Consider the following 27,016-nt stretch of genomic DNA (forward strand, 5'->3'; position numbering starts at 1 on the left):
GCCTATTAGTTTTATTTTCGATGCACTCTGAGCTCATAGCAAATTAGAACAAACATCCTACTGAGTGATTTTGCAGAACTACCTTCTATTTATAGAGTTGCTAATTATTTGGCATTATTGCAGCAAACCAGCCAATGAAATGGATGAAACACATCGTGACTGGGTTCCAGTGCTACACAAGGGACCTGCTTCAAACATACCACCATGCCAATCAGATTACTTCTTCCATGTGAGGGTGAAGAGGTGACCCTTCTGGATAAGATGTTGAAGGTTTGCTGCGTTTGGTGAACAGTGTGGTAGTAAAACTGGGAAAAATGAAACCTGCTCCTGTTAAATATTCTTAAGTCTTTTGCTGTATAAATAGCGGTATATTTTTCTTTTCAAAAGATACAGTAAATAAAGTAGTGTTAGTAGTGGGTGATATCATGTAAACACTGTCATGATTTTATGTAAACATTTTGTCATTTGTAAACTATAAATGACATGGATTCTACATTGTAACGGATGTGATGTTCTATAAAATGGTTTTAATAAAAAAAAAAAAAAAAGAGGCAAAAATTAGTTTGTTTCTTTATTCAACTTTTGAACAGTGGTACTCAGTCAGTACATATTCAGTAAATGCAAATTATTTACACAGCAGTGCACTACAGGCATAAATCTAGACCCCTAGATAAAACATTATGGCATTATTAGCAGTGACAACTCCTCCACAGTAGCAGGTGGGATTTTTCTTTTTTGAGAACGGCTTCTTTTACCTTTCAATACGGATGGTCTGTTTATGTTTTGATCAAGAGCCTTTTTTTGGGCAGCTGAAGAGGAGAAGTCTATCTTATGGCCAACCACTGACTGTATCTTGGTCATATTACCCAGCAAAACCCAGTATGCAGGTTCATCTGTAACAGTCCTTGTGCCACAGATCAACACTGTTGCTTCTACATTAAACAGAAGAGCAGGGACATGGCTGCAGGTCTCCGCGACTCCGGCCTTACAGGTGCGGTTGGCGCCTTCAACCTTCCCTGTGATGCTCACAGTGACCCATGGCTGCAATGCTGGTTCATTCAGTCTTTGAGAGTGCAGTACCTGAAACACACACAAAGTTAATTTAAAGACAAGAACTATGAGCCAAGGCCGACATAAATGTGTTTTATCTACTTTATCATAAATGTAACAAAGTGTTTAGAAAGTTGGCACATACATGTAATTTTTCATATTTTTATGTGTCCATCTATAGAACGCTGCATGTTATAGTGTAAATCTGCCTGTTCTCTGTCAGAAACCTGCCTGCAGAAAATGAACCTAAAGTATGTAATGCAAGGATGTCATCACTTTAGAGATGGAGAAAGCATAAAGTGACAATTATGAATCACTTAATATGATAAGGAGATTCTGCAGGTCATTAATCAATGTATAAAACTAAAATAAAATGTATTTTTAGTGACACAAGATACAAATATGGAAGCAAGATGTATAATTACAATTATTTATAATAAATATGAATTGATTAGTGCAATTTCTTTAACCATAAAGAATAACTAAATCCTTCTGGACAATGTCACATCAATGCACTGAACTCACTATGTTATCCCTCTAACAGCCTCCACATGTTCTCACTGTAATTTCCCCTCATGAATGAATTTATGCTGCACTAATGTGAATGTTTGCAGGGAAATCAAACGCATTTCACACACAGTACTCGAGCTGACTTACCTTTGTTTGAATGACGACTTGTACGCGCTGATTCCACAGATAAGGTACGAAAATATATCAGCCTACGTCAGTAGCGGTTGGTCTTCAGGGTTTCTACTCCACGGCCGTATTTCATACGGGTCCACATTTCCAATGCACGCTATTTTCTGCAAGTACCGCCGCTTTGCCTCTGGACGCAATCGGTCTCTATACAGTCCATTCTCTTTTGAGCTGCTTTTAAGCATCTTGTAATCGTCGTTCCAACACAGTGTGTTTGTTTTGATTCGTAGACCCCGAAAATGGTGGGGGTCTACGAATGCATTGCGGCGTGACGTCAACTCCAAAGCCCTATAGACCCTCAATGTTAATCAGTCATTTGGGGATGGGGGAAGGGAGTTCAGCACTCTGGTGAAAATTTTAGGGAGGCATGCAGGGTAGTGATGGGATTTCCGGCTCTTTTTAGAGCCGGCTTTTTCGGCTCGGATCACTAAAAAGAGCCGGCTCTTTCAGCTCCGAACCGGCTCTTTCAGCTCCGAACCGGCTCTTCAGGTTGTTTTATTGCTTTAATTAATTTATCATTAACAATAATATAAAATTATGCAGAAAAGGAATTACTAATGTAAAAAAAGTGGTTTTATTTATATATGTTTATATATGGCCCCTAGAGACAAAGCACGTACAAACTCTAAAGCATATACAAACCCCAAAAAGCACGTACAAACTCCAAAACACATTTCTAGCGTTAACTGAACTTCCAAAACAGAGCTACCCAGATCACTTAAATTACACAATTGAAAGCATGTGTGTATTGTTTGTGTATTTATAGACAAGCACTCATATTTATTCAAATAATTAAAAAAAAAAAGTTCATTTACCTGTTACTACCACACACCAAATCCGGTTGTTGATACTACCTGGCTTGTGTAGCCACTAGGTAACAAAAGCTCAACACTGCGCCCTAGCATCCTGGAGCATTTCTGTTGTCTTTTGTACGTGATTCTGAGTTTGTACGTGCTTCTGAGTTTTTATGTGTTTTGGAGTTTGTACGTGCTTCTGAGTTTTTACGTGTTTTGGAGTTTGTACATGCTTCGGGGTTTGTAAGTGCGTCTGACTTTTTACGCGTTTTGGAGTTTTTACGCGTTTTAGAGTTTGTACATGCTTAGGAGTTTGTACGTGTTTTGGAGTTTGTACGTGCTTTGTCTCTAAGGGCCACCATAAATATACTTTATTTATTCACTCCACATAAAATGTAATAAATAAATCATATAATACAAAAAACAACTATTTACATTTTAAACTTTTAACTATTTAAATTTTCAGCTTTTTCCTTTTAAACAAATTTAACGTGAAACAACACAAAACACTGCAAACCACAACACAATTAAATATAAATTTAAATATTAAAACAAAAAGAAGATGCACATTCTCTGTCATATGGGCCTGCGTGATTTCTGAATCCTTTATCATCTGCAACTGAAAATAGTGGATGATTACTATACCTTTCTAATGTGACGTTGTTGTCCCTTGCTCTTTTTCTCTCTGGCTCTGTTCCTGTGCTACTGCGAGTGTAACTAACGCCCCTCCCCCCTCTGCCCAGCGCAAAGTACAGGCCGCGCGGAGTTTAGCGGAAAAAAGGGCGAGAGAGAGAGAGGGTGAGAGAAAGAAAAAAAAAACCCTCACGACTCCCAATAAGGAGCCGGCTCGCGTCGTTCACTTCAAAGAGTCGGATCTAAGAGCCATTTCGTTCGCGAACGACCCATCACTAATGCAGGGGGCGTGAATGCCGCAAAGACACGTAAGACGTATTTCAGCTCGTAGGACGTTCAAGCTACATACATTAAGAGCTTCGGGGTCACTGTGCGCAGTGTTGCCAACTTAGCGACTTTGTCGCTATATTTAGCGAGTCTTCAGACCCCTTAACGACTTTTTTCCTAAAAAAAAGTCGCTAAAAAAAGACGTGAAAGCGCGTATTGCTTTTACTCTCAACAAGCAGCGGGTGCTGTAACGCAGTCAGTTCTTCTTTTACTCTTTTACTCTTATGCTGTTTTGTGGATCACAAGGTTTAAAACTACTTATAAACACACACACACACAAAGTAACTCCACCAGAGTGCCTATTTCGGGTCACTTTTGCCGGTCCAAGCCCGGATAAAGGAGCAGGGTTGGAATTGTGACATTAAAAAAAACAATAATTGCTAAAAGAAATTTGTAGTTCTAAATAAACTCTAAATGCATCTAGGACGTTGTTTACTCACTTTATGCCTCTTCCACGATGTTATTTCTCTCTCCAACAACATAGGTTACAATTAGATTAGCATGACCAATTATGCAAATTAGGCGATGACGTCATTTAGCGACTTCTAGCGACTTTTAGGACAACCAATAGCGATTTTCGTTACTGAGGAGTTGGTAACACTGACTGTGCGGCAGACTCGGAGTTATCTTCTTTATAGTTGTGGTGCTTTCGTGCGTGTAGCAGGTTACCCGTGTCCGGGCTGTAATGGACCGCTGGCGGGGCAGAGTGGCTCTAGTGACCGGAGCCTCGGTCGGGATTGGAGCGGCTGTAGCCGTAGAGTTAGTCCGACTCGGTATGAAAGTGGTGGGCTGTGCCAGGGACGTCGGGAAAATTCAGGTTTGTCCTGAAGTGAAAACTCCATTGCTGAAGAGATTTAACGTCTTTCACGAAGTGTAGCTAACTGTTACTTTGTAACAAAGCGATTAAACTTAAACCGACCGTATTACAAAGTACATGTTTAATATTACTTATATACAGAAGCTCTTCAGCTGTATTAGACTGGTTAACCTATGTCTGCTGTTTGTTTGTTTTTCAATTGTTTTTGTTTGTTTCTTGTTTTTTAGAAACTACCGTAATCATGTAATTACGTGCGCCATCCATTTTAATGTACTAAAATCACATTTTGTGTAACAGGTTCATTAGCAGCTGACGCTAGTTTTGTCCAACACTGAAAAAAGGCAGCTTTTTGTGTTTGTTGCTTTGGTTAAATGGAAAATTCGATTATATTTTACAGTACTGTGCAAAAGTCTTGAACCGCATTTCTTTATTTTTTGTTTGCATGGTGCCAGGCTTTCTTTTAATTTTTTACGTGGTCCTACGTGGAACTGTTGTTCTCCCCCATCTGAAAGTCTTTAAAAGGTTTTCTTTGGACTCTCTTTTTAAAAACTCCAATTCCAATCGTGACCATTTTCAACAGAGTCGATTTGTTTGTTTGTTTGTTTGTTTTGATTTTGGTTTTTAAGGCACTCAACACAGGTCTGTGCATCATTCAGGCATTAAAAAAGCACCTAAATGAGCCAGTGGTGTGATTGCACATAACATCAAACTTAACAAAAAACAATTTAAAATTGTGTCTTTTGTATAATTTTGTTACTAGCAGTCTATCACAAAACACATATTTTTACCAACCATTTTAACCATGTACCAACATCCAAAGAAGAGCTTTGAATGACCCTGATGAAGATTGTCTTCACATTACAGAGTGTTGAGGTGGATAATGCTTAAAAGTTGCCAACAGTCTGCTGACTCAACATTTGCAGCATTTTACACTGGCGTCAACAGCAGCACAAACACTACACCAGGAGTTTCAAATGAGTTTCTTTTTTGGTTTCAGAAACTGGCAGCAGAGTGTCAGAGTGCTGGCCACCCTGGTGTATTGGTGCCTTTCAAGTGCGATTTGACCAACGAGGAGGAGATTCTGTCTATGTTTTCTGCAATTAAAGAGCAGTACAAAGGCGTGGACGTGTGCATCAACAATGCTGGCTTATCTCATTCAGAACCTCTGCTAAGTGGCAAAACCAGCAGCTGGAAGAACATGATAGATGTAAGAGCTCATTATCTTAAAAAAGAAAACAAAGAACACTTTGGTTTAATCTGCAACATTGTTTTGGCTTACTGTGTAACAAAGAAACATTCATGCAAATTGTTTCCTTCCAGGTGAATGTTCTTGCACTAAGTATCTGTGCACGTGAAGCTTATCAGTCAATGAAAGAGCGAAATGTGGATGATGGACACATCATAAACATGAATCATTTAGTGAAGGACCATTTTTGACATATAGATCTGCTAGTTTAATCATCCCTTTTCCCATATCTTATAATACAGCTGTGCTCACCATTCAGATTCTGATTATGAGCTTCCTTTGGTAAAACTGCACAGTGAACTTTTTAGACAGCAAACATTTGGCTAACGGTAGAAGGACACATGAGGTATCAACAATAATGAGGTCTTTGTTCAGATAAAAAAGTGACAAAGAAATCTGCTTAATTAAAGCCAAACAAGAGACCTCGTGTGGTCTGACCTGATTTAGACCTTTGTCTTGCCAAGGTCTTTTGAATCAGGCAAGAAACGTAGCCCAGAGACCATGCAGGAATCTGGTACCACTTATTAAAAAAGGAATTGCAATATTCTGAAAGGTAATTACAGGCTTATTGTCAAATGACACTACTACAGCCTTTACCTTCCCAGAATCCCTGCTTCATTCACCCAGCACGCACAATACCAAATCTTGGAAGATCCAGTGGAATACAGTGCCCATTATTTATTTATTTTCCTGGAAAACTAAGGTGGATAGTAAGAGAAAACCTGGTAACTGATCTCAGAGCAGTAAAAGCAGAGCAAGCAGCAGTTTGTCCAACATGCAGGTCTCTCATCTAAGACCGGCAGTCTGCGTATTAAAGCTTTCATTGGTGTCAGATTATAATATTATTTTATGCCATGTTAGACCCTTAATTAAAGATGGTGAAGTATTATGTAGTTTTAGTTTGCATTATTCTCCTGAATTAGAAGAAGGTGATAACTATTGCATTTGTTAAACTGATTTGCATTACATTAGACTGCTGGTTTATTGTGAATGAATGATATTGTTTTATGATGCATTATACTGCTGAGTTATAAGAAATACTGTTTGCAGAAAGTCATCGCCTTATTTGTCTGATTAGAAGAGAACAGAACATACTGGAGTTTTCTGCCCCATCTCAGCAGGAGCAGATAAACAGGGAGCCAAGGTCGTAGCTTAGGCACTGTGTGAGAGAAAGAATGTGAATGTTTAGGCTTTTATGATTAGGTGGGGGCCACTAGAGGCTATAAGAGTTTGATCAAGGCTCCACCATTTTGAGATCTGATGCTGTCTGTGTACGGTGTCCATCTCCCACGCGTGTGATCATTAAAATCATCGTTTGACTCAACCTGGCCGGACCAGTGTTGTTATTGTGGTTTTTCCTCTTGTATCCATCCCCAATATTTGAATCCGTAACATTGGTCAACCAGAAATTCAGAACCAAAACATTTTCAATTAACTTTGAAAAGAGGCAAAGACAAACAGTTGTTGTTCATCTGAGGCTGTATTTACCTAATTTAAAATTATGTTAAAGACCAAGTCATTGTTGTACTAAGTCCTAATATTTAAAGGCTTAAAACTGAAAAAGATTGTATTTTCTTTTTCACATCTATGTGTGGGCTTTCTTTTTTCCTTTTTTTAGTACTAAGGGCTGAAATTAGACCAAAATCGGTTGGTAAATGCTGTCCTGATTAACAGCTTAGAAATCTTTTTCTGTCGCAGCTTGTGTGGACATCAAGTCTTTTCGTTGGCTGATGCACATTTCTACTCTGCCACCAAGTACGCTGTGACCGCACTGACTGAGGGCCTGAGGCAGGAGCTGCGTGCAGAAAACACCCATATCCGAGCTACAGTAAGGCTTTCACTCTAATCAGCTCCAAAGGCTTTTCCTGAGGATACTTCCTGAAGTTCCCTCTTTATCCACTCTTCGTTGCAGTGCATTTCTCCCGGTGTGGTCAAGACAGAATTTATGTCACGGGTCTACCATGACAGTCCCGAAAAAGCAGCTGGTATATATGCTGCAGTCAAGGTAAAAATACTCTTACACTTCAAGTACTGTTGACAGGATTACTCAGATAGAAAGTATTTAATAACTTTTCACTTCTCTTACAGCCTATGAAGGCAATAGACGTGCCCAGTGCTGTCACATATGTGCTCAGTGCCCCTCCTCATGTTCAGGTTTGTGCTTTACTCTCATTTTCATGCTCTTTCATTTAAAGGCACTGCAGATTCTCAGTCATCCAGGTCATGGTAATTTAAGGAGCTTAGAAAGGAAAGTGACGAGACTTCTTTAAGTTTCTTGAAGATCCACTATTGATCATGTGCATCATTGCATGAGCTAAGGCGTGAAAAAGGCTGTGAGTCATCAGCAGAGGTTTTGGGTGAAACCATTATGAGACCTTGCCCTACTTATTGAGACCAACAAACACAAGACATAAACAGGCGTTAAGGCGTCTGGGAGGGGATCTCAAAACTAGATTATAGGTGGCAGACAGTTGGTGTCCTAAGACCCCCCCGCCCCCCGCCCCCCCTCTGTTCAAGGATGGTCGTTCACATAGATCACTCCTCTTTCAACGCATCTGTCTTCTCTGTCAAAAATGTGAACATTGGCATCTTCGAAAGAGTGACCTTTATTCTTTAGATGCAGATGTACAGCTGAGTCTTCTTGCCAGAACAAGACCTGTCTCCAGTTTTGAGATCCCCTCCCAGATGCCTTAAAGTCCACTCACATGTTGTGAGGTTCACCCGAAACCTCTGCCCATACCCTTTTTCACACCCTGGCTCACGTGATGAGGCACATGATGAATAGTGGGTCAACAGCCCTCTTAAAGGACAGCCCCCCCTGGTAGTAAAATCTTGGACTCTCCACCATTTCTTGTTAAAACTTAAGAATCTTCTTGGATGAGAGGTGATATGTCTCTAAGTCTTTCTTTCCAAGCTCCTTAGAATTTTTATTAAAACTTTGCTCTTTTCACATTTTAAATATCAGCAGTTTACTCACAATATAATAACATTTACATAACTTTTCTTTCAGATTGGAGACATTCACTTTGAGGGTGTGTAGCAGGTGTTTGTTTTCCTGGTAACCCCAGAGCAGGGGCCCAGTCCAGCCTTCACATTAGGGTAGCTGAAAGAAGAAGAAAGTTTTATTTTGCATTTAATGCTTGTAGAAGTCAATGGCAGTGATTAATGATAGCTTATTTAACCATTTAATTTAGTTTCTTTTTAGTCCAACTTATTCTACTCTATTAATAATCCCCTGTGATTTTGGAAGATGAGTGCAAAAGCAGCTCAGCTCTCACAGTTTTCATGAAGTGCATAAGCAGGGCTTTGGTGCAGGGTGTGGCCATTTGCCAAGCACAACATTCCTCAGAGTCGGTCTTTATCCCTGATCTTGCTGGTCTACATTTTGTGGAATAAGGGATGAAGTGTCCTCATGCTGTTGGATCAAGCACGCCTGCATTCATGTGAAAAAGAAATTATGCCTTCCTTCAGTTGTAATGTTTTGCATATCAGAACATAATAAGAAATTGCCTGATCCATCTGATGAGCCGTGGATCAGTTTACTGTTACCACTTGGTCGAAAGAAGCCAGTTGAGGTGGTTCGGGCATAGAGACTGCTTAGACTACTGCTAACACAACCCAGCTCCTGAAGAAGATGGATGGATGCAGCGAGCAACACATCTCAGATTTTGCAGTGTCATTTTTTATTTAACGAAAAGTATGCCGAAATGCACAATTAATACTTGAAAAATAAAGTAAAACTATTATTCAGTAGCTTGTTGAAGCATGTTTAGCAGCAATAACTTGAAGTAATTAATTTTCTCTATGATTTTATCTGTCACATTTTGTAAAGGAATTTTGACCCACTCTTCTTGATGATGTCACTTCAGTCCATTGAGATCTGTGGGCATTGCTTTTTGCACATCACTCAGCATTTCAATCAGGTTAAGGTCTTTACTTCAGGTCATTGCAGCATTTTGATTTTCTTTTTGTAACATTGTGTTGTTGACAGATTGTCTCACATTTCACTGTAGGATACTTAAGTATACAGAGGAGTTCGTGACTGCAAAGTGCTGAGGTCCTGTGGCTTCAAAACAAGCCTTAATTATCACATCTCGAGCACTATGCTTGAGGTCTTTATGAAATGTGCTGTGAGTAGTTTTCACCATATTTGTATTCAAGTGTTGAGAAAAGAGGATTTTACCATCAGTGTTAGTTTTTTTTTTGGTCTCTTTGAAGTTGCACTGTGACCTCCTGAAATAAACAGCTGACATGTTTTAGTCGTTTGCTAGATTTAGAAACGTGGTGACTTTAGCTAGTCTTGAAATAACTTTGTCTACAATGTTTTTACTTACATTTTTCACTAACATATATTAAAATAATTTATAGGAAAATATGTTGCTCTCCTCGGAGTTGTTATTATACATATTCACTTTAGTTCAGCCTGAAATAACTTAGCTTTCAGAAAAACTTCTGTGATCTTCAGAGGGTGAACTTGCTGATGTTTGTTAGCCCACAGGAGAGCCCGGGCTGACCAGCCAAATGTTAAAAAAGAAAATGCCCACATAGTTTGTGTTAATTTCACACTGAGTAAATACACAAAAATAATAATTTTAACAACGTAATGTTGGACTTTACTGCACAATAAGGTAAGTTTAGGTGGTTCTGCCTAGGGCTGGGTATCGTCACTGATTTCTAGAATCGATTCATTCCGATTCACAAGGTCCTGAATCGATTCGATCCACGATTCGATTCAATTCGATTCGATTTGAATCTGGGAAATGTTGCCTCAGACAGTCAGAAATATTATAATTCAGATCAGTACATTTACATATTTTTGTATCTATAAAAAGGAAGCTGACACTTGCAAGACTTTATCAAAGGTGTAAGCATCACAGCAGATGCCTTTGTGTCAAAGTAGCTGAAGATAAAGCACAGAAAAACATGAAGGTGATTTCCTGGCCTGGGATTTTATAAAAATATTCTGCAGTACATCAAAAACGAAAGAAAATCATTAATCAACTTATGAACATTACCTCTGAAGTTACAGCGGTTTTATTAGACACACGGCTGAGCGTTTTGCATTTTGTATAATTTTAAAAAGTTTAAATTTGTTCAGAAGCCTATTGAACGGCAGAAATTAGGTTTTCTTTTCGGAAGTAAGTAAAAGGAAAAAAAAAAAACATAGGCCGACAGCGCTGTAAATAACTGTAGTCTTGTGCATAACAAGCAAGCGAATAATGCAGAAAACAGATTTCGGGGATAGACGGGAAACTGTTCTTGAAGTACAGAGAGAGAGAGAGAGCTGTGCATGAAGTGTGATTTTATTGTGGTGGAAGCAAAACAGTAAAAGTAAGAGGGAATTCATGACGATGTTTATGTGAACTTTAGTTCGGATCTTCTTTTGCTGCTGGTTCGGTCAATATTGTTTGGAGAGAGATAAAACTAACAGCTTTAGAATCAGCGCAAAAAGGGCGTAAACACAAAGCGCGGACCCGCCCAAACATCAGAATCAGCAGCTGTCGGCTTTCAGCCCCGACCGTGTCCGTGCCATCGGGTAAGAAAGGCGACATCTCACTGATTCTGATCCGTTGGCGGGTCACGTCTTTGTGCAGAAGCCGTGTACCTGCTCTCATTTACTGTTTTAAATGTTTGGTGGTTGTCAAAATTTTGTGACGTTTCACCTGAGATTCTGGAATTTGGGGCAAAATACATTTATATAAAAAAATCGATTCAGGATTTTAATGAATCGATATCACGTTATCCAAGCCAGAATCGATTTTAATCGATGAATCTATTATTAAAACCCACCCCTAGTTCCGCCCCCTTAAGAAATATTGTGTAACCTTAAATCAAGCACAGTGTGACAGCCGGCCTTTTTAGCGCCTCTTACTGGCAGATGAGGTGACCTGATGGAGCAGTGGCGAGACAGTTGTTATTATTGTGAAGAAGTTATCCAAATAAACTGTAATGCTCGTGGTCACGGAGACTTAAAACTGTATGAATACATTCCCTCTTAAGCCATGCTCTTTGTTTGCTGTTGCACAGACTTTGAGTCATGGCTTCTACGTCGTATCTTTGATTTTACGGAGCAAATACGCAGTGGGAGTTACATTTGTGACAGGTCTGTCTGTTCTATTAATGGTTGATATGTTTTAACTTCAGTAAAGTGAAAGATATGCGATACTGTCAATTAAATGTGAGTAAGGCTATGATCGGTTGAAGTATGTAATCGCAGTGACAGAACTGATGCTACTGCTTTCTATGGTTTGCAACTGATTTACGTGAACGCCGCATACGCCGAGACGTATGACGTAGTGATGGGCAGATGAAGCTTCATGAAGCACTGAAGCTTTTCATCCAATTGGTTCACCCCAGCGCAAAGCTTCTTGAAGCTTCATTTGCTCTAGTAGGACACCTACTGGACATAAAAATATTAGTTGGCATGAATTTGAAGAGTGTGGCCTTTTGCACACAACCTGTAAATGTCAACAACAAAAGGAGTGTGTAAAACATGTATATTGTAGTGATGCAGTATACTGTGTATATTTATACTGGCAGTATGGAAAATGATTATTTGGAAATGCTTAAAATGGAAATGATCATTTACTGTGAGGTGAGGTGTGGTTGGGGTGTGGACAGTGGTTGTGCTTTTGTAACGTTGAGGTATGGACAGCTACACACTGAGGCGTCAGTCCTGCCCATATTTTATTCAGTAAAAACTAAATTTTCACTGCTTTTATGACCTTTTTAGTGGGGAGAACATAGCTAGGATTTAATGATTTAACAAATCTTATAAATCCTTTGTCCTCCACAATGCTAAATGGCTGGGAGTCCTCAATCACCATGCTAACCAGGTCTTCATCTATTTGAGATTGTTCTCCTGAGGAAAGGCAAAGACAAAGCACAAATATAAATATCACACACGTAACTTATTGCATTGTATAATATTGTTATATCATTTAGTAACATTACGGCATGCTATTATTATCATGGCATTTGATGGCTCACCTGGTCTTGCTCCACAATCGGTGTTCCCCTTATTCTCATGCAAAGCTCTGTAGTGCCTAAGCATGGATGAGGTGTTGTTGTTATATCCCAGCTCCCTGGCACATAGCAAACACTTCACCTTGTACAAAAGTACAGACAGCTTAACATAAATTGTATTGCACCATCAGTATTATGAAAATACATCTTCTGTAGAAATTTACATAACTTGTTGGGAGGAATAAAATCAAAATGTTCCCACACAGGGGAGGACATCCTCCTCTTCTTAGCTGGCTCCATTCTCTCCTGACTTTCTCTCCTCACTCTCATAAACCTCCAAACTGCCTCCCAACTGTCTCCAAACTCTCACTAACCGCAACTCTCCATCAAACACCCACATTTTGATTGAAGTCTGAGGGGTTTGTATCGCTGTCATATCTCGCGGCAAAGTTCGAACCACTTCATGAACCAGTCACGTGGTACAGCCGGGCAGCGAGGCTTCGGACGTCATCATTTTCAGCTCCTCCCATAAATGAAGCAAGCCTTGATACGCGCATCGCGGAAACGCCCCCTCCATTACTCGACACAAGCTTCGAAGCCTCGATACAGAACGTCACATCACTAGTATGACGTACTGAGTGTGCGACGTTTGCGGTTCGCATGTGCTTGACATTTCCAGGACTCACTGTGCTGCAGGCTCAACGTCCCTTTCTTCATACTTATGGTGTTTTCGTGTGTGTTGCAGTTACCGGGCTGTCATGGAGCGCTGGCGGGGCAGAGTGGCTCTGGTGACCGGAGCCTCGGTCGGGATTGGGGCGGCTATAGCCGTAGAGTTAGTCCGGCTCGGAATGAAAGTGGTGGGCTGTGCCAGGGACGTCGGAAAGATTCAGGTTTGCTCTGATATAGAAACTCAAACTTTCTGCAAAGAGTAATTTAATGTAAACCACACACTAAATGTTGCTGTTTATTGTTGGCTTTATGCAGAAAATTTGCAGCCGTGTCACTTATTTGGTAAACGCTAACTGTGCTCGTTCTTGTATAGCGCTTTTCTGCTCTACAACACTTTAGTCGTCTGTTAAACAGCTTGCGCACAAAACGTTAATTCCAACTAACTGTCACTCATGCTACTTTCAACAGAAAGTGATATTATATGAGAAAGACAGAATATGACGACGGTTTTATGTTAAAACGGCATTTGCGCAGATTTCTTTACCTTAAGACTTTGGCCAATGATTATTCAGATGGCGGAGATTCAAGTTGGTATAACATGTGAACACAGATCCGTAAGCTTACTGTTTATAGATGGTATGCACTGCTCTTTGTGGTGATATGCAAAGTGAAACTCAAATCTATCTATTTGGACTAAATTTATATAGATCTAACATTTGATCGATTTTTACATACATTAAACACAGATGGGATTCTGAAGTGTGTTATTGTTTCCTGTTCGGTTTCAGAAACTGGCAGCAGAGTGTCAGAGCGCTGGTTACCCTGGCGTTTTGGTGCCTTTCAAGTGTGACTTGAGCAAAGAGGAGGAGATTCTGGCCATGTTTGCAGCGATCAAAGAGCAGCACAAAGGTGTGGACGTGTGCATCAACAACGCTGGCTTGGCTCACCCAGAGCCGCTGCTAAGTGGCAAAACAAGCGGCTGGAAGAACATGATGGATGTAAGAGCTCAGATCTTGGTTTACAGTGATGTGACATTCACGAGTGGTTTTCAAGTAAAACATTGAACTGAAATAACAAATGTGACAAAGGTCACCCATCAGTGATTTTACTGCTGTGGTATTGTTTAAACATTAACACTTTCAAACAGTTTTAAACAGAATTCAAAGTTGCTTAAAAACCTTTGGTACCCCTTGTTGTTGTGCAAGATTTCTCTGTTTGTTTTCTTGCAGGTGAACATCCTGGGGTTGAGTATTTGCACGCGTGAGGCATATCAGTCAATGAAAGAGAGAAACGTGGATGATGGGCACATCATAAACATAAACAGGTGCATTTTTATTTGCTTGTGCAAGCTTGTGAAGTGAAAAACTGCTGAATTAATAAGAACACGCATATGTTTTCATGTTGGCATGTTCTCTATTCAGATTGTGAATATGATATTAATTTTTCAACACTGCACAATTTTTTATTTTTAAATGGCCGACATTTTCTAACTTCGAAAGAAAGCTACAAGTGAAAGGAGGGCAGGACTTTTACATTTTAATGAACTTCGTCACATTCAAGCAGGTAAGTTTACACAATGCTGCCTGTCGGTGCAGTTGTGCTGAGGGGTGTATTACGGATGAAGTTCAACACAGCCAGGCTTTCTTTAGATTAGCTGGCTCAGCAAAACCTAAAGCCCCATTATGGTAGTAACGGTTGTCACAATGGTGGTTGTCAACTTTCTCTGTTGAGTGGGACTTTCTGCTTCATGCGCTGAGCACACTAAAAACAGGCGTTTTGTTGACAATAATGTTAAAATACTGATTAAAAATCATTAAAGAAAAAATATAAAACCTATAGCAGCGAAATTCAACAATTGCAAATAAGACAAAAGGTTAATGCTGCAAATCTTGGGATTTTGCTCAAAGAGCGGTAAAATAAACAAATTTAAGTTTAATTAAATTATTTTATCATTGAGTTCCCTCTTGGTGCGGCCTATTGTCCCACAGGCTAACACAGGAGACATGGAAATTTCTTTATGTTGTCAATATATCAAAGGGAAACTAACTTGATTGCTTGAACAAAGACTCTTGGTGTGTGTTCTTCTGCACTTCCAGCAGAATCAAAGTTAAAAACAAATCACCAAACTAATACATGTACATTCCCTCGACAATGCAATGCTTCCTTCAGTGGTTTTCATAAAGTTCAGCTTAAAAACTTGGACATATAAAACATTTTCCCCCAGCAGAGAATCTGTATTTCACTTAAAAACATGCTATGAGTTTAAAAAAAAAAGAAAAGAACGAAATCAGCTAAAGCATGGTGCTACCAGTCAATTTTAGATGAAAACTCAGAACACAACCTGCTCTTACTGTGCTTATTTGGCCAAGTTAGAGAGAAAATTGTGCCTTTATGCTCAAGCCTCAGTTCGCTAAGCCATTAATCTGGCTTCATAGAAAACCCCTCTGGCACCCTTTTCAATGAGGAATCTTCTCCAGTTATCCAGAAACCTTGACTCAGATGAATTTATTACATGGCGTGTTGCTGGGAAAAGCCTGTTTTTTAACGTTTGAGTCTAAGGTTTATTTTAAGCACCTGACTGCTCTTTTTTGCTTCTCATCCATAAACTCTCTCCATAATCTTTTGCGTGACTCTTGTGTTGGTGGTTAAAGAGGTTTGCCGTGTTTGAGTCTGAGGTGGAGATCGGTTTCCTGCATAATTTGCAGAGCACAGTTTTCTGGTCCATGTCAGACTTTTCATAACCAAACCATATCCATGCTACAGAGGTAGCCCCTCGTTTAGAAATAAGGTCCTCAATTTGTTTTGAGTGGTCTTTCTGTTTGTCATCATTTCAGTTTATTTTGAAAAATCTCAACAGGATCTTGAGCTTTATTGTAAAAGGTTTATGTGGAAAATAAACAAGCGGATGACGGAGCCACACACTGGGTTTACCGTCGTAGTTGCTAATGACAACGTGTAAAAACAGTCGCTTGTCCGTCCGTAGTATGGTTATTTTAAATATAAGAGAAAGAGAGATTTTTAAGAAATTAATATAGCCACTACAGTGACCATCAAAACGATGAAAAAATATGGTCGTAAACAGTGTATTTTGTGACACCATGAAACAAATGATAGCGTAATATGAAAAGATAGACTTTTTCATATCGTCTTCCGATATATATCGTTATATCGAACAGCCCTAACACCTAAGCGATTTCTGTTTTCTGTAGGGATCGGACCTTTTTTGCACTGAAACAGCCATCACTTTGCTTTGACAAAACGCCTGTTATTACAACATTTTGAAATTTGCAAAATAACTGAGTCCAGATTTTAAAGACCTCATTGAGGTCAGTGTTTATTCATCTGCAGGATAAACCATCAAAAAAATGTCAGACAGTATTTAAAATGTTCATAAAACTGTCCTAAATAAAGTGACATCTCCAATTATTTTGGCCAACCAGAACCCAAACTAATATGAAAGCTGAAGGAAAATCTAGACTGGAGATCAGTATCAAACTATCAAATCCAGATTTTGGACTTAAGCAATTTTTTTGAGTATAAAACAGTTTTTGCAGCTTTGGACCTCAGCTTCTGTGTGCCACAGAAGTTCTTGCATCATTCAGTCAGACTTGCCTTTTAAAAGAAGAACTTTTAATGTTATTTCTGCTCACCTGCTCAGGTTTGTAATCTGTTTGATGTTGCAGTATGTCCGGTCATCGTGTACTTCCCAGTGCAACTACACATTTCTACACCGCCACCAAGTTCGCTGTAACCGCTCTGACTGAGGGCCTGAGGCAGGAACTACGTGCAGAAAAAACTCATATCCGAGCCACGGTAAGGCTTTAAAATATACCATAACCAGCTCATAAAGTGCTAGTATAATTCATAATGCTAGCAACAGTTGCTATGAGACACATAAACAGTACTTCATGGAGTTTACTCATGATCTTTTTTTTTTTTCTTTTTTTTTTTGCAGAGCATTTCTCCTGGTGTAGTGGAGACTGAATTTGGTCCACGGCTCTTCAAGGACGATCCCGATAAGGCTGCTGGTCTATACTCAGAATATAAGGTAAAGGGATCATTCCTATAATTAAAGTATCGTTGATATGATTACTCAAGTAAAGAGTATTCAGTCACTTTTCACTTCTCTCACAGCCTCTGGAAGCAAAAGATGTTGCCAGTTCTGTTGTATATGTGCTCAGTGCCCCTCCTCATGTTCAGGTTTGTGCTTTGCTCTTGTTTTTATGCTTTTTATTGTGTCTTATTAAGACTTTCCTGTTTTACATTTTAACTTTGACTCATAATAAGACAACGTTCACGTAACTTTTGTTTCAGATTGGGGACATTCAGATGCGAGGGACAGAGCAGGTGTCTTAGAGCTGCACCACGAGACCCTCTCAAACTTTACAATGACAGATTTCACTTCTTTACAACATTTTAAAAGATAATGACAATTTTATGGTGTTGTTTTTTTTCACAAATGTATAAAATAAAAAACAATCTTCAGGGGAAATTTGTTGCATTTCTTTTTTCTTTCTTTTTTTTTTTTTTTAAAAATTGCATTAAGGGAAGTCTGATTTTTAATAAAATCTTTATCGTTTAAAAACCATGTCTGAACCTTAAGTATAAATGTACTTGAAAAATTAAGCGTTAGTAGTATTAATGAAGTATAGCAAGATATGTAAGATAATTGTAAAAATTTTAGAAAAAGAAAATGCAAAAATAAATAGAAAATATATTTATGTAATATCAATAAGTGACACATCACAAACACATGTAAATAATTAAATAAAATGGTGAACCTACTGACTCGTCGTTATTCTTAAGCTGTGGTTTTGATTACTAATTGACTGAGTTTCCTTTTTTTTTTTTTTTTTTTTTTTTTTTGTCTCTGTCAGTATTCCAGCATCGTACATTCTGTTTTATACTTAAAATGATAAGTAGTCTTAGAGGTGGATTCTTTGTGTTTTAGTTGACTGTAGCCTCCCACATGTTTCTCTATGCTGTGTGTTTTTGTCACAGTGCTGTGTCTAGTTGGTCACTTTCGGCTTTACTTTGTGAGTTGTCTTTTCTGCTTTGCCTTCGGTTTTGTTTTCCCATGTCCTGTGTGTTTTTAAAGTCTCTGTTTGCTTGTGTGCTCTGTTGTGTCACACTGTGTTCCAGCTCGCTTTGCTCCTAATGTGCTTCCTGCTGGCTTCTTGTGTGTTTAGTTAATGTGTAGTAATGGCATAAACAAATGTCATGTGTTTTGAAACTCTGTAACTAGACTTTTTTTTTTTTTTTAATCCCCTCTCTCTCCTGCGGGTAGTTTATCCTTAAAGCTCGGGTCCTCTACCAGACCCTGGGAGTATGAAGGTGCGCTCTTCTAGGACTGTGCTCTTCTGAACAGAGGTCTGATATTGTTCCCGGGATCTGCTGGAGTTTCCCGCTCTCACATACATTAATCACATAATCTCAGTTTCTGTGAGACACCTGCACAACTCTTCTGAGTTTCCTCAGTATCCACTCTTTTTTGCAGTGCATTTTCTCTGGTTTATTGGAGACTGAATTTGCTCCATGACTCTACAAGGACACTCCCGATAAAGCTGGTACAAGCGACAGAGCAGCCCTTATAGAACTACACCATGTGACCCTGTCAAATAATGGACTGAATTTTTTTTTTCTACTTTGCTACATTTATGAAGATGACTTTAACTTGTCATTAAACAGTTTTATGAAGTTGTTATAGACATTATCTACTAAGGTATGAAATAATCAAGTAATTATTTTGGGGGGAACTTTGTTGTACTTCCCTATCTAATTGCACGGATATTTGTTAGAAAAACTTTATGGTGTAAAACATTAAACCTTAAGTATGAAAATATCTGAAAATATATATTTCAGTATTCAAAAAGAATTGCTTAAAGTAGTAATATATTTAAGATAAAAATACATAAATCAGTGGTAAAATAGCTCATATATATTTCTATAATGTCCATTCCACATTACTAATACCTGCAAATAAGTGAACAAACCAATCCTAAAAATATTTGCATAAATCTATCCATCTATTTATCGTTATATAAACTCAACTTTTCCTGTGTCCGTTTAGAAGCACATTAGATGGTGCAAAGGAATGTCTAGCCAGTACTGAAATAAATACTAATACTAGATGTGACTCTTAAATTTAAGTCGGAGTTTTACTTGCTTTTGATCAGTTTGGGCAATCTGAATTCCCTTGAAGTATTTAATTACAACAACAGAGCTGATTGATCTGTTTTCCTATGTTTGCACCTGATTTTAATGCAGCACACAAACCTGTTTTAGAGCGTGGGGCGTAGCGTGGCACCAGGGTACACTCAGGAGGAGGAGAAGTTCTGCTGTGCCAATGTGCTGCAGCCTCGGTGTCAGTTATGTTTGAGATGTTTATATAAATGCTTTATATCACAGAACACTCGTCACTCACGCTCTCTTTATACTTGTGATTCTTTCCTTGTTCTTTCGTGCGTGTCCGAACACCGGTGTCCGGGCTGTGATGGAGCGCTGGCGGGGCAGAGTGGCTCTGGTGACCGGAGCCTCGGTCGGGATTGGGGCGGCTATAGCTGTAGAGCTGGCACGGCTCGGAATGAAAGTGGTGGGCTGCGCCAGGGACGTCGGAAAAATACAGGTTTGCAGTTTCTGCGGGGAGTAATTTAATGTAAAGTGACTCTGTCACGAAGTATTGTTTGATATCTAATGCTATGAGGATCATTTTTCAGCAGAGTTAGGTTTATGAGAAAAATACATCTATGTGTTGATTGTGCAATTCACAGTTTGTGTCACACCTCAAAACCACAGAAATGTCTTTGGCAGGCATCACTGCATAATCATGTACCTGCTGTATAGTATACTCTTTGTGAGCTGTTCACAAAGAGCCTCAAGCAAAAATGTATTTGTATTGCACTGCTGCAGGTAAGTATTTGAACACCTGGAAATCAGCAAGAATTCTGAATGATGACCTCATTCATCCTGTAAATGGCCTGCATTTGTATAGCGCTTTTCTAGTCCCTAAGGACCTCAAAGCGCTTCACACTACATTCAGTCATTCACACACTGGCGATGGCAAGCTACATTGTAGCCACAGCTGCCCTGGGGCGCACTGACAGAAGCGAGGCTGCCACCGGGCCCTCTGACCACCACCAGTAGGCAAACATGGGGTTAGTATCTTGCCCAAGGATATTTGGCATGCAGCCAGGAGGCAACCTGGGATCGAACCACCGACCTTCTGATTAGTGGCTGACCTGCTCTGCCACCTGAGCTACAGCCACCTGTCCTTAATACAATGCAGTCATCCTGTCCCCTTCGCAGAAAAGCACCCCTAAAGCATGATGTTTCCACCCCCAAATCTTCACAGTAGGGATGGTGTTCTTGGGATGCAACTCATCCTTCTTTTTCCTCTGCAAGTGAAGTTTAGACCAAAAAGTTCTATTTTGGTCTCATCTGACCACATGACTTTCTCCCACACCTCCTCTGGATCATCCAGATCGTCACTGTCAAACTTCAGACGGGTCTGGACATGTGATGACTTGAGCAGGGTAACCTTCCGTGCAATGCATGATTCATTAACCAGCTCCTCCCGTGTAGTTGAGGGCTGATTCCTCACCTTTCTTATCATCAGTGATACCCCATGAAGTGAGATCTTGTATGGAGGCCCAGTCCAAGGGAGACAGTTGTCTTTAGCCTCTTCCATTTTCTAACAATTGCTGCTTGGCAATTGCCCCGTAGCCCTTTCCAGCCTTGTGGAGGTCCACAATTTTGTCTCTGATTTCTTTTGACAGCTCTGTGGTCTTGCCCATGGAGGCAGTTGGAGTCTGACTGGCTGTAGGGTGGACAGGTGTCTTTAAAAAGCTCAGACAGGTGCTACTAATTTAGATTAATAAGTGGAGTAGACGTGGACTTTTTAAAGGCATAGTAACAGGTCTTTGAGAGCCAGAATTCTTGCTTCTTTGAAAATCATACAATGTGATTTCCTGAATTGTGTTTTAAATGCTATATCTCACGGAGGGAATGCACCTACAATGTGAATATCAGACCACTCCATGATTTCTAAGTGGGAGAACTTGCAAAATCGCAGGGTGTTCAAATACTTATGTTCCTCACTGTAAATGTTTAAATGGTAGATTGAAACACAGAGCAAACACACAAAGGGAATCCTGAAGTCTGTCATCTTTTCAGACAGAATATGACGGCAGCTTTATGTTAAAACAGCATTTGTGCAGGTTTTTTTTCCCTTTAAGACTTTGGGTAATGATTCTTCAGTTGACTTCAATCTGTAAACTTACTGTTTACAGGTGATATGCAAAGTGAAAACTTAAATCTACTTATTTACACTAAGTTTATATAAATCTAAATTGTGAACCATTTTTACATACATTAAACACAGATGGGATTCTGAAGTCTGTTTTTGTTTCCTGCTTGGTTTCAGAAACTGGCAGCAGAGTGTCAGAGCGCCGGCCACTCTGGTGTTCTGGTGCCTTTCAAGTGTGATTTGACCAACGAAGAGGAGATTCTGTCCATGTTTGCAGCGATCAAAGAGCAGCACAGAGGCGTGGACGTGTGCATCAACAACGCCGGCTTGGCTCACCCAGAGCCGCTGCTAAGTGGCAAAACCAGCGGCTGGAAGAACATGATGGATGTAAGAGCTCAGTGTTATCTCCTGGATTGGTCTGCAGCGATGTTTGTGATTTCTTTCAAAGTAACATCAAGGGTGTCCCAGCAGAACAATAAATTAAAATAATAAATGTAACCTATCAGTGCTTTTAATGTTGCACCTGAGTAAGAATTAACACTGTGGGGTTCATTTACACTTGTGCACAAGAAGAAATGATTAAATGTAAAGTTTTTTTCTTCTTCTCGGTCTCTTGCAGGTGAACGTTTTTGGATTGAGTATCTGCGCGCGTGAAGCATATCAGTCAATGAAAGAGAGACATGTTGACGATGGGCACATCATAAACATAAACAGGTGCAGTTTTATTTGCTGATGTACAATGACGAGCCCGCATGTCGCATACACTGTTGGTTTCATCTACACATAGATATAATACAACATTCCTGCTACATTAACAATGATAGAAAAACCTACTGTTACGGTTTTAGAATCTTGAAGAGATGCATCCAAATGCAGGATGCAGAGAGGCAGAGGACAGGAACCAAAGATACCTCATTTATTCTTAGCCAGCACACAGTCCATAAGAAAAAGTGTCAGGGATAACAGCTGAGCTAAATCAGAAAAAAGTGATTCAGTTCATCTGTAGATTTATTAAATGATAACTATACCTGAGAAATATGAAAGAAAGCACAATCTAAGCTGACATTAAATCACAGAAAACCAAACAGGAATTATGGCTAGAAAATGAAACCCTGAAGGACCAACAACAGAACAGTAAACAGCCAAGAGAATCCAAAAACCTCTTGGCTCACATGGAACACACAGAAAAAATGTCTGCGCTGGAAAAGGTGCACAGCTCAGGAATTATCATTATCAAATCATCGAAACAAAATGATTGTTACAGACCTGATACAGCTCTGTGGTGGGCCACAGATTTTCTTGAATCAATCAGACATGGCTTTAAAGGAATAGCTTAAAGATCAATACATGTTGTTTAATGCCCATCTGTGTAAAAGCTAACAAATTGCCTGCTGTTTTAGTGTATGTGGACATCATGTGATTCCCCATGCTGATCTACATTTCTACACCGCCACCAAGTTTGCTGTAACCGCTCTGACTGAGGGCCTAAGGCAGGAGCTCCGTGCAGAAAACACCCATATCCGAGCCACAGTAAGGCTTTAAAACATTGTAACCAGCTCCAAGGCTGCCTTTACCACCAATATAAGCTTCTATGACACACATGCACAATGCTTCCTGAAGTTCTTTTCAGTATCTACTCTTTTGCAGAGCATTTCTCCCAGCTTAGTGAAGACTGAATTTCCTTTGCGGCTCTATAGCAACAATCCAGCTATAAAAGCCAGAGTTTTCTCTGCATATAAGGTAAGATTATTATTTCGGCAGTTCATGTACTATTTAGATGATTACTCGGATTAAAAAAATAATATTTTCATTTCTCTTGCAGCCTTTGGAAGCAAAAGATGTTGTCAACGCTGTTATATACGTGCTCGGTGCCCCTCCTCATGTTCTGGTTTGTGATTTACTGTTGTTTTCATTTTCTTTTAATTGTGACATATTGAACTTTTTTGTTTTCCTGTATTATGTGGCGTTATAATAAGGTAACATTAACATAACTTTTCTTTCAGATTGGAGAGGTTCAGATGCTAGCAACAGAGCAGAAGTCTTAGAGTTGCACCACGAGACACTCCTGAATTAATAAGACCAATTCTTCTCCTTTATGAAACTGACGACCAGCATTGGGTGTAACATGCTGCTGTAATCAGATTACATTTTTCAGTAATACAACGCAGTTGTAACAATTATAGCACTACTGGCCTTTTAAAGGTTCTTCCAATCATCTGGAGGATGGCCAAATAGAAAGAAAAAACTGTTAATCATGTCTTGCTGTTGCTCTATAACCAGCTGATTTTAGTTTGTGTGTAAGCAGCAGGAAAATTGTAAAATGGGAATCAACTTCTGAGGAGTAAAAATAAGGACATTACTTGTATTTCTTGTACTGCATGAATTGACAAGAGCACAATGGTAAAAGCACAAACTGCATCCATGATGGAAGCAACTGCATTATACAGCTAACTCAACATTAGCTCTTTGCAAATATCTGCACACACAGCATGCAAACACAAGGCTAGTTAAAAGCCCAGAGAGATATTAAAGCTGAGTGTATGCTAACCCCAGCCCAGCAGCCAGAGCCTGATCTTAAACATCTAACAAATGCAGTGATGAGGTTGGAGGTTCCATTTCTACCCACTCTACCTGTTTCTACAGTGCAATCACAGTGGCAGTCTTTTTTTAAACAGTGTTAGAGCTGGTTTTCAGCGTTTAGAATTAAACGCTAAAAGAAATGCGTATCCACGTAAGTTAGGGATTTGTGTCAGTGTGTGGGGCTATAGCTTAAGGTCATGTTGTTCTTGGTAATTATATGATAGTGTACTTCAGGGAATCTTACAGAGTAGCATCTCACAGGTAATGTGAGTAATGACTGAAACACAGGGGACAGTTTATGATCTGGTCCTAAAATAACTTTATGATGTTTGTGCTGAATAATTTCACTAATTTAGTAAATAAAATGGTGTTCAAGGAAACTTTGTTGCACTCTGTTATTTTTTTTATTAGAAAATTATGTATCTACATAATTATTATGTATTATTTAAAGGAAATTAAATTTATACATTGTATGGCACAGAAAGGGCTGAAAAATAGCTGAAATATTTGGATACCGTTAATGAATAACATACTACTAATAGATGTGAAAGTAAATGTAAAAAGTCCTGAGAATGTTAATGTTATGTTATGTTATTTAAACATATTGAATTTCCCAGAACATACACAAACTGAGTGAAGTGACACAGAAATATCTGTGTGGCGGCCACAGTAAGAGCTGTTTGAATTCAAAGGGGCGTTCTTCATTACCTCCTTTGGCATGTGATACATTGGGTCATCCTTTATGAAACGAGAGAAGATAAAGCCATCAACACTCGTTCATGAAAACGATCAACATAATTAACTGCTGTAATAAAATATTAATTTTGTTAAAGTGTTGCCTGAAAAACAGTCACCACCCACTTTATTAGATACAGCTTGCTATTACAAAGTTGGACCCCTTTTGCCTTCAGATCGGCTAAAATGGCAGAGAGTCAACAAGGTGCTGGAAACACTCCTACCAAGATTTTGGTCAGACAGTTGCTGCAGATTTTTTAGATGCACATCCGTAATGTGAATCTTTTAAGTTCCCACATTCCCGTTGGATTGAGATCTGGTGACTCTGGACTTCATTTGAGTGCAGCAAAGTCAAAACAGAAAATTACCAGGACATTTTCTGTTTTTCTACGTAATTCTTTTTTACAGCGTGGTTTAAATATTAATTAGATTTTATATTTGTTTTTATAAAACACTCTGTCACACTCTGCTGACATTTGTGAGCTACTAGACCTTAATGAGCGATTTCTTTAACATATCACTGACCCCATCTAGGAAGCATAATCTGTTGTGAATCCATTTAATCCGCTTTTGTGCACATGACAGTAACAATGGTGCCCTGAAGAGATGGCAACAACAAGACAACCCCTGTAAATGAAATGGTTTTGCAAACAGTTTTACCAGAGGCCATTGCTCACTTCTGATCCCTCCTGGATGATTTTTCTCTAGTTTTGCTTTTTGCTTGTGTATTTGTCACTGTTGGGAGCATGAGACAGCAAATCCTGTCCATTCAGGTTAGACAGATTTAGCCCAGCTCCCTCAGGTTGCTGCACCCATACATGCACAGTCTCAACGGTGTTCTAGAGAATATCTTTGCTGTTCTGCTAATTTAGCAGTACCATGATAAATGGTATGCACGGGCATGACTGACTGTGTTGTTTTACAAAAAAAATAAAAAGGAAAATACAAATCTTAACCTTCAGTGTCAAAGAGCAGATCAATTATATCTTTGTTGAAAAGTCAGCTAAAGTAATCTGAATAACTGATATCTGACATGTCCAGTTTATATATGAAGAAACCTTTTCTTCTTAAAGTCAGAATAGATTGGTGTCCCAAGCAATAGAAATGCCTTATAAACCAGTATTGACCACATGAAGAATCTGGCAGTAAACACAACCCTGATGAAATAACATAAGTTCAATAAGGAACGATCATTTAAAAGGAATTGAACGTGATTTAATGATGTACAGAATTCAGATAGAGGTAGCAGTTAGAGTCCAATGGCCTGTCACTTCTAAATACAAACAAAAGTAGTTGAATACTCAAATGCCCATAAAGAACCCATAAAGTTTGTAAACCACATAGCAAGTAACTTTAAACCATCTTAATCTAAACTACATAATAAAGACAATCCCACAACATAGCCCAGAGTTCATAAAAGGTCTACAAATAAAAGTAGGTGCCCTGTTTTAAACACGTTGGAAGGGTACCTTTCACCCTTCTGATGAGAGGCCTCGGGCCGTGACACACGTTGGGAATGACAATGCTCTGCTGTTTTAGGATCATATATTAAGACCTAAAAAATAATAGGATTGTTTTAAAAATTCATTGCAGCCAGAAGGAAAAAAATCAAGGGAAAATTTTGTAACTAAGAATCAACCTTTTATACTACACTGCTTTAAAAACAAATACAATAAATACTGTGACGTCTGAGTGCTTTTCCAAGAAATGTTGGAAATGGAATGTTTTCCTAGACGGAACCGACCAATAGGATTTTATACCCATTTATTACTTATCATCAACATGACCTGCTCAAGCGCAGGCCTCAGGACTCTGGTGTGTTTGCGTCTGTTCATTGTGCTTGGAAATATTTCATCTGTGGAATAAAGGGTTTGGTTTCAGTCGTTTTTTAATCTGTTTGCTTCTCTCCTCTTGAACCTTCTGTGACAGGAAAACCCTTCTTAAAATGCTGGACAGTTATTAGTAGGAACCATCCAGGTTAACAAATTTGATTTAAAAAGAAACAAAATAATGACTTAAAAGTCTTTTTTGTCTCTTAAATATTCAACTTAAACTGTTGTTACACTGCATCTCTGTAGATGTATAGATTTAATCTCAGCATGCTCTAAGCGCCACGTCGGTGTCTTAATGTGTCTGATTTTTAAGAGAGAAATATACTGGGCCAAGGGAAACCATGATAAAAATAAATAAATAGAGACTAGTGCACATTGCAAATGAAAGTGAAGCAACAGCTACGAACTGTTCTGTGGATTTCAAAG

The 27,016-nt window shown here is 39.1% G+C and overlaps 3 protein-coding genes and 1 long non-coding RNA gene across 4 annotated transcripts; 3 read left to right on the forward strand and 1 right to left on the reverse strand.

The window, feature by feature from the left end:
* Positions 1-558: 558 nt before the first annotated feature.
* Positions 559-2,150, reverse strand: LOC146373488 (uncharacterized). Its single transcript, XR_014802270.1, has 2 exons — positions 1,708-2,150; positions 559-1,080 (listed from the first exon to the last, which is right to left on the reverse strand). It is a non-coding gene; the product is annotated as an uncharacterized LOC146373488 (long non-coding RNA).
* A 2,035-nt stretch (positions 2,151-4,185) lies between these two features.
* Positions 4,186-9,916, forward strand: LOC146373489 (dehydrogenase/reductase SDR family member 11-like). Its single transcript, XM_084951656.1, has 7 exons — positions 4,186-4,317; positions 5,315-5,524; positions 5,823-5,845; positions 7,262-7,391; positions 7,476-7,568; positions 7,652-7,717; positions 8,574-9,916. The coding sequence occupies exons 1-7, from the start codon at positions 4,186-4,188 to the stop codon at positions 8,601-8,603; spliced, it is 684 nt and encodes a 227-aa protein (XP_084807782.1). The 3' UTR covers positions 8,604-9,916.
* A 3,192-nt stretch (positions 9,917-13,108) lies between these two features.
* On the forward strand, positions 13,109-17,983 carry LOC146373490 (dehydrogenase/reductase SDR family member 11-like). Its single transcript, XM_084950466.1, has 7 exons — positions 13,109-13,419; positions 13,987-14,196; positions 14,428-14,522; positions 16,882-17,011; positions 17,154-17,246; positions 17,333-17,398; positions 17,513-17,983. Exons 1-7 carry the CDS (start codon positions 13,288-13,290, stop codon positions 17,552-17,554), a joined length of 768 nt encoding a protein of 255 aa, XP_084806592.1. The 5' UTR covers positions 13,109-13,287; the 3' UTR covers positions 17,555-17,983.
* Positions 17,984-19,496: 1,513 nt separating this feature from the next.
* On the forward strand, positions 19,497-24,397 carry LOC146373491 (dehydrogenase/reductase SDR family member 11-like). The gene is made up of 7 exons (XM_084950468.1): positions 19,497-19,823; positions 21,621-21,830; positions 22,063-22,157; positions 22,844-22,973; positions 23,091-23,183; positions 23,266-23,331; positions 23,447-24,397. Exons 1-7 carry the CDS (start codon positions 19,692-19,694, stop codon positions 23,486-23,488), a joined length of 768 nt encoding a protein of 255 aa, XP_084806594.1. The 5' UTR covers positions 19,497-19,691; the 3' UTR covers positions 23,489-24,397.
* The last annotated feature ends 2,619 nt before the right edge of the window (positions 24,398-27,016 follow it).

Source organism: Perissodus microlepis, chromosome 14 (assembly GCF_051167445.1).
Source record: "Perissodus microlepis isolate ML-2025 ecotype Zambia chromosome 14, ASM5116744v1, whole genome shotgun sequence".
NCBI classification, from domain to species: domain Eukaryota; kingdom Metazoa; phylum Chordata; class Actinopteri; order Cichliformes; family Cichlidae; genus Perissodus; species Perissodus microlepis.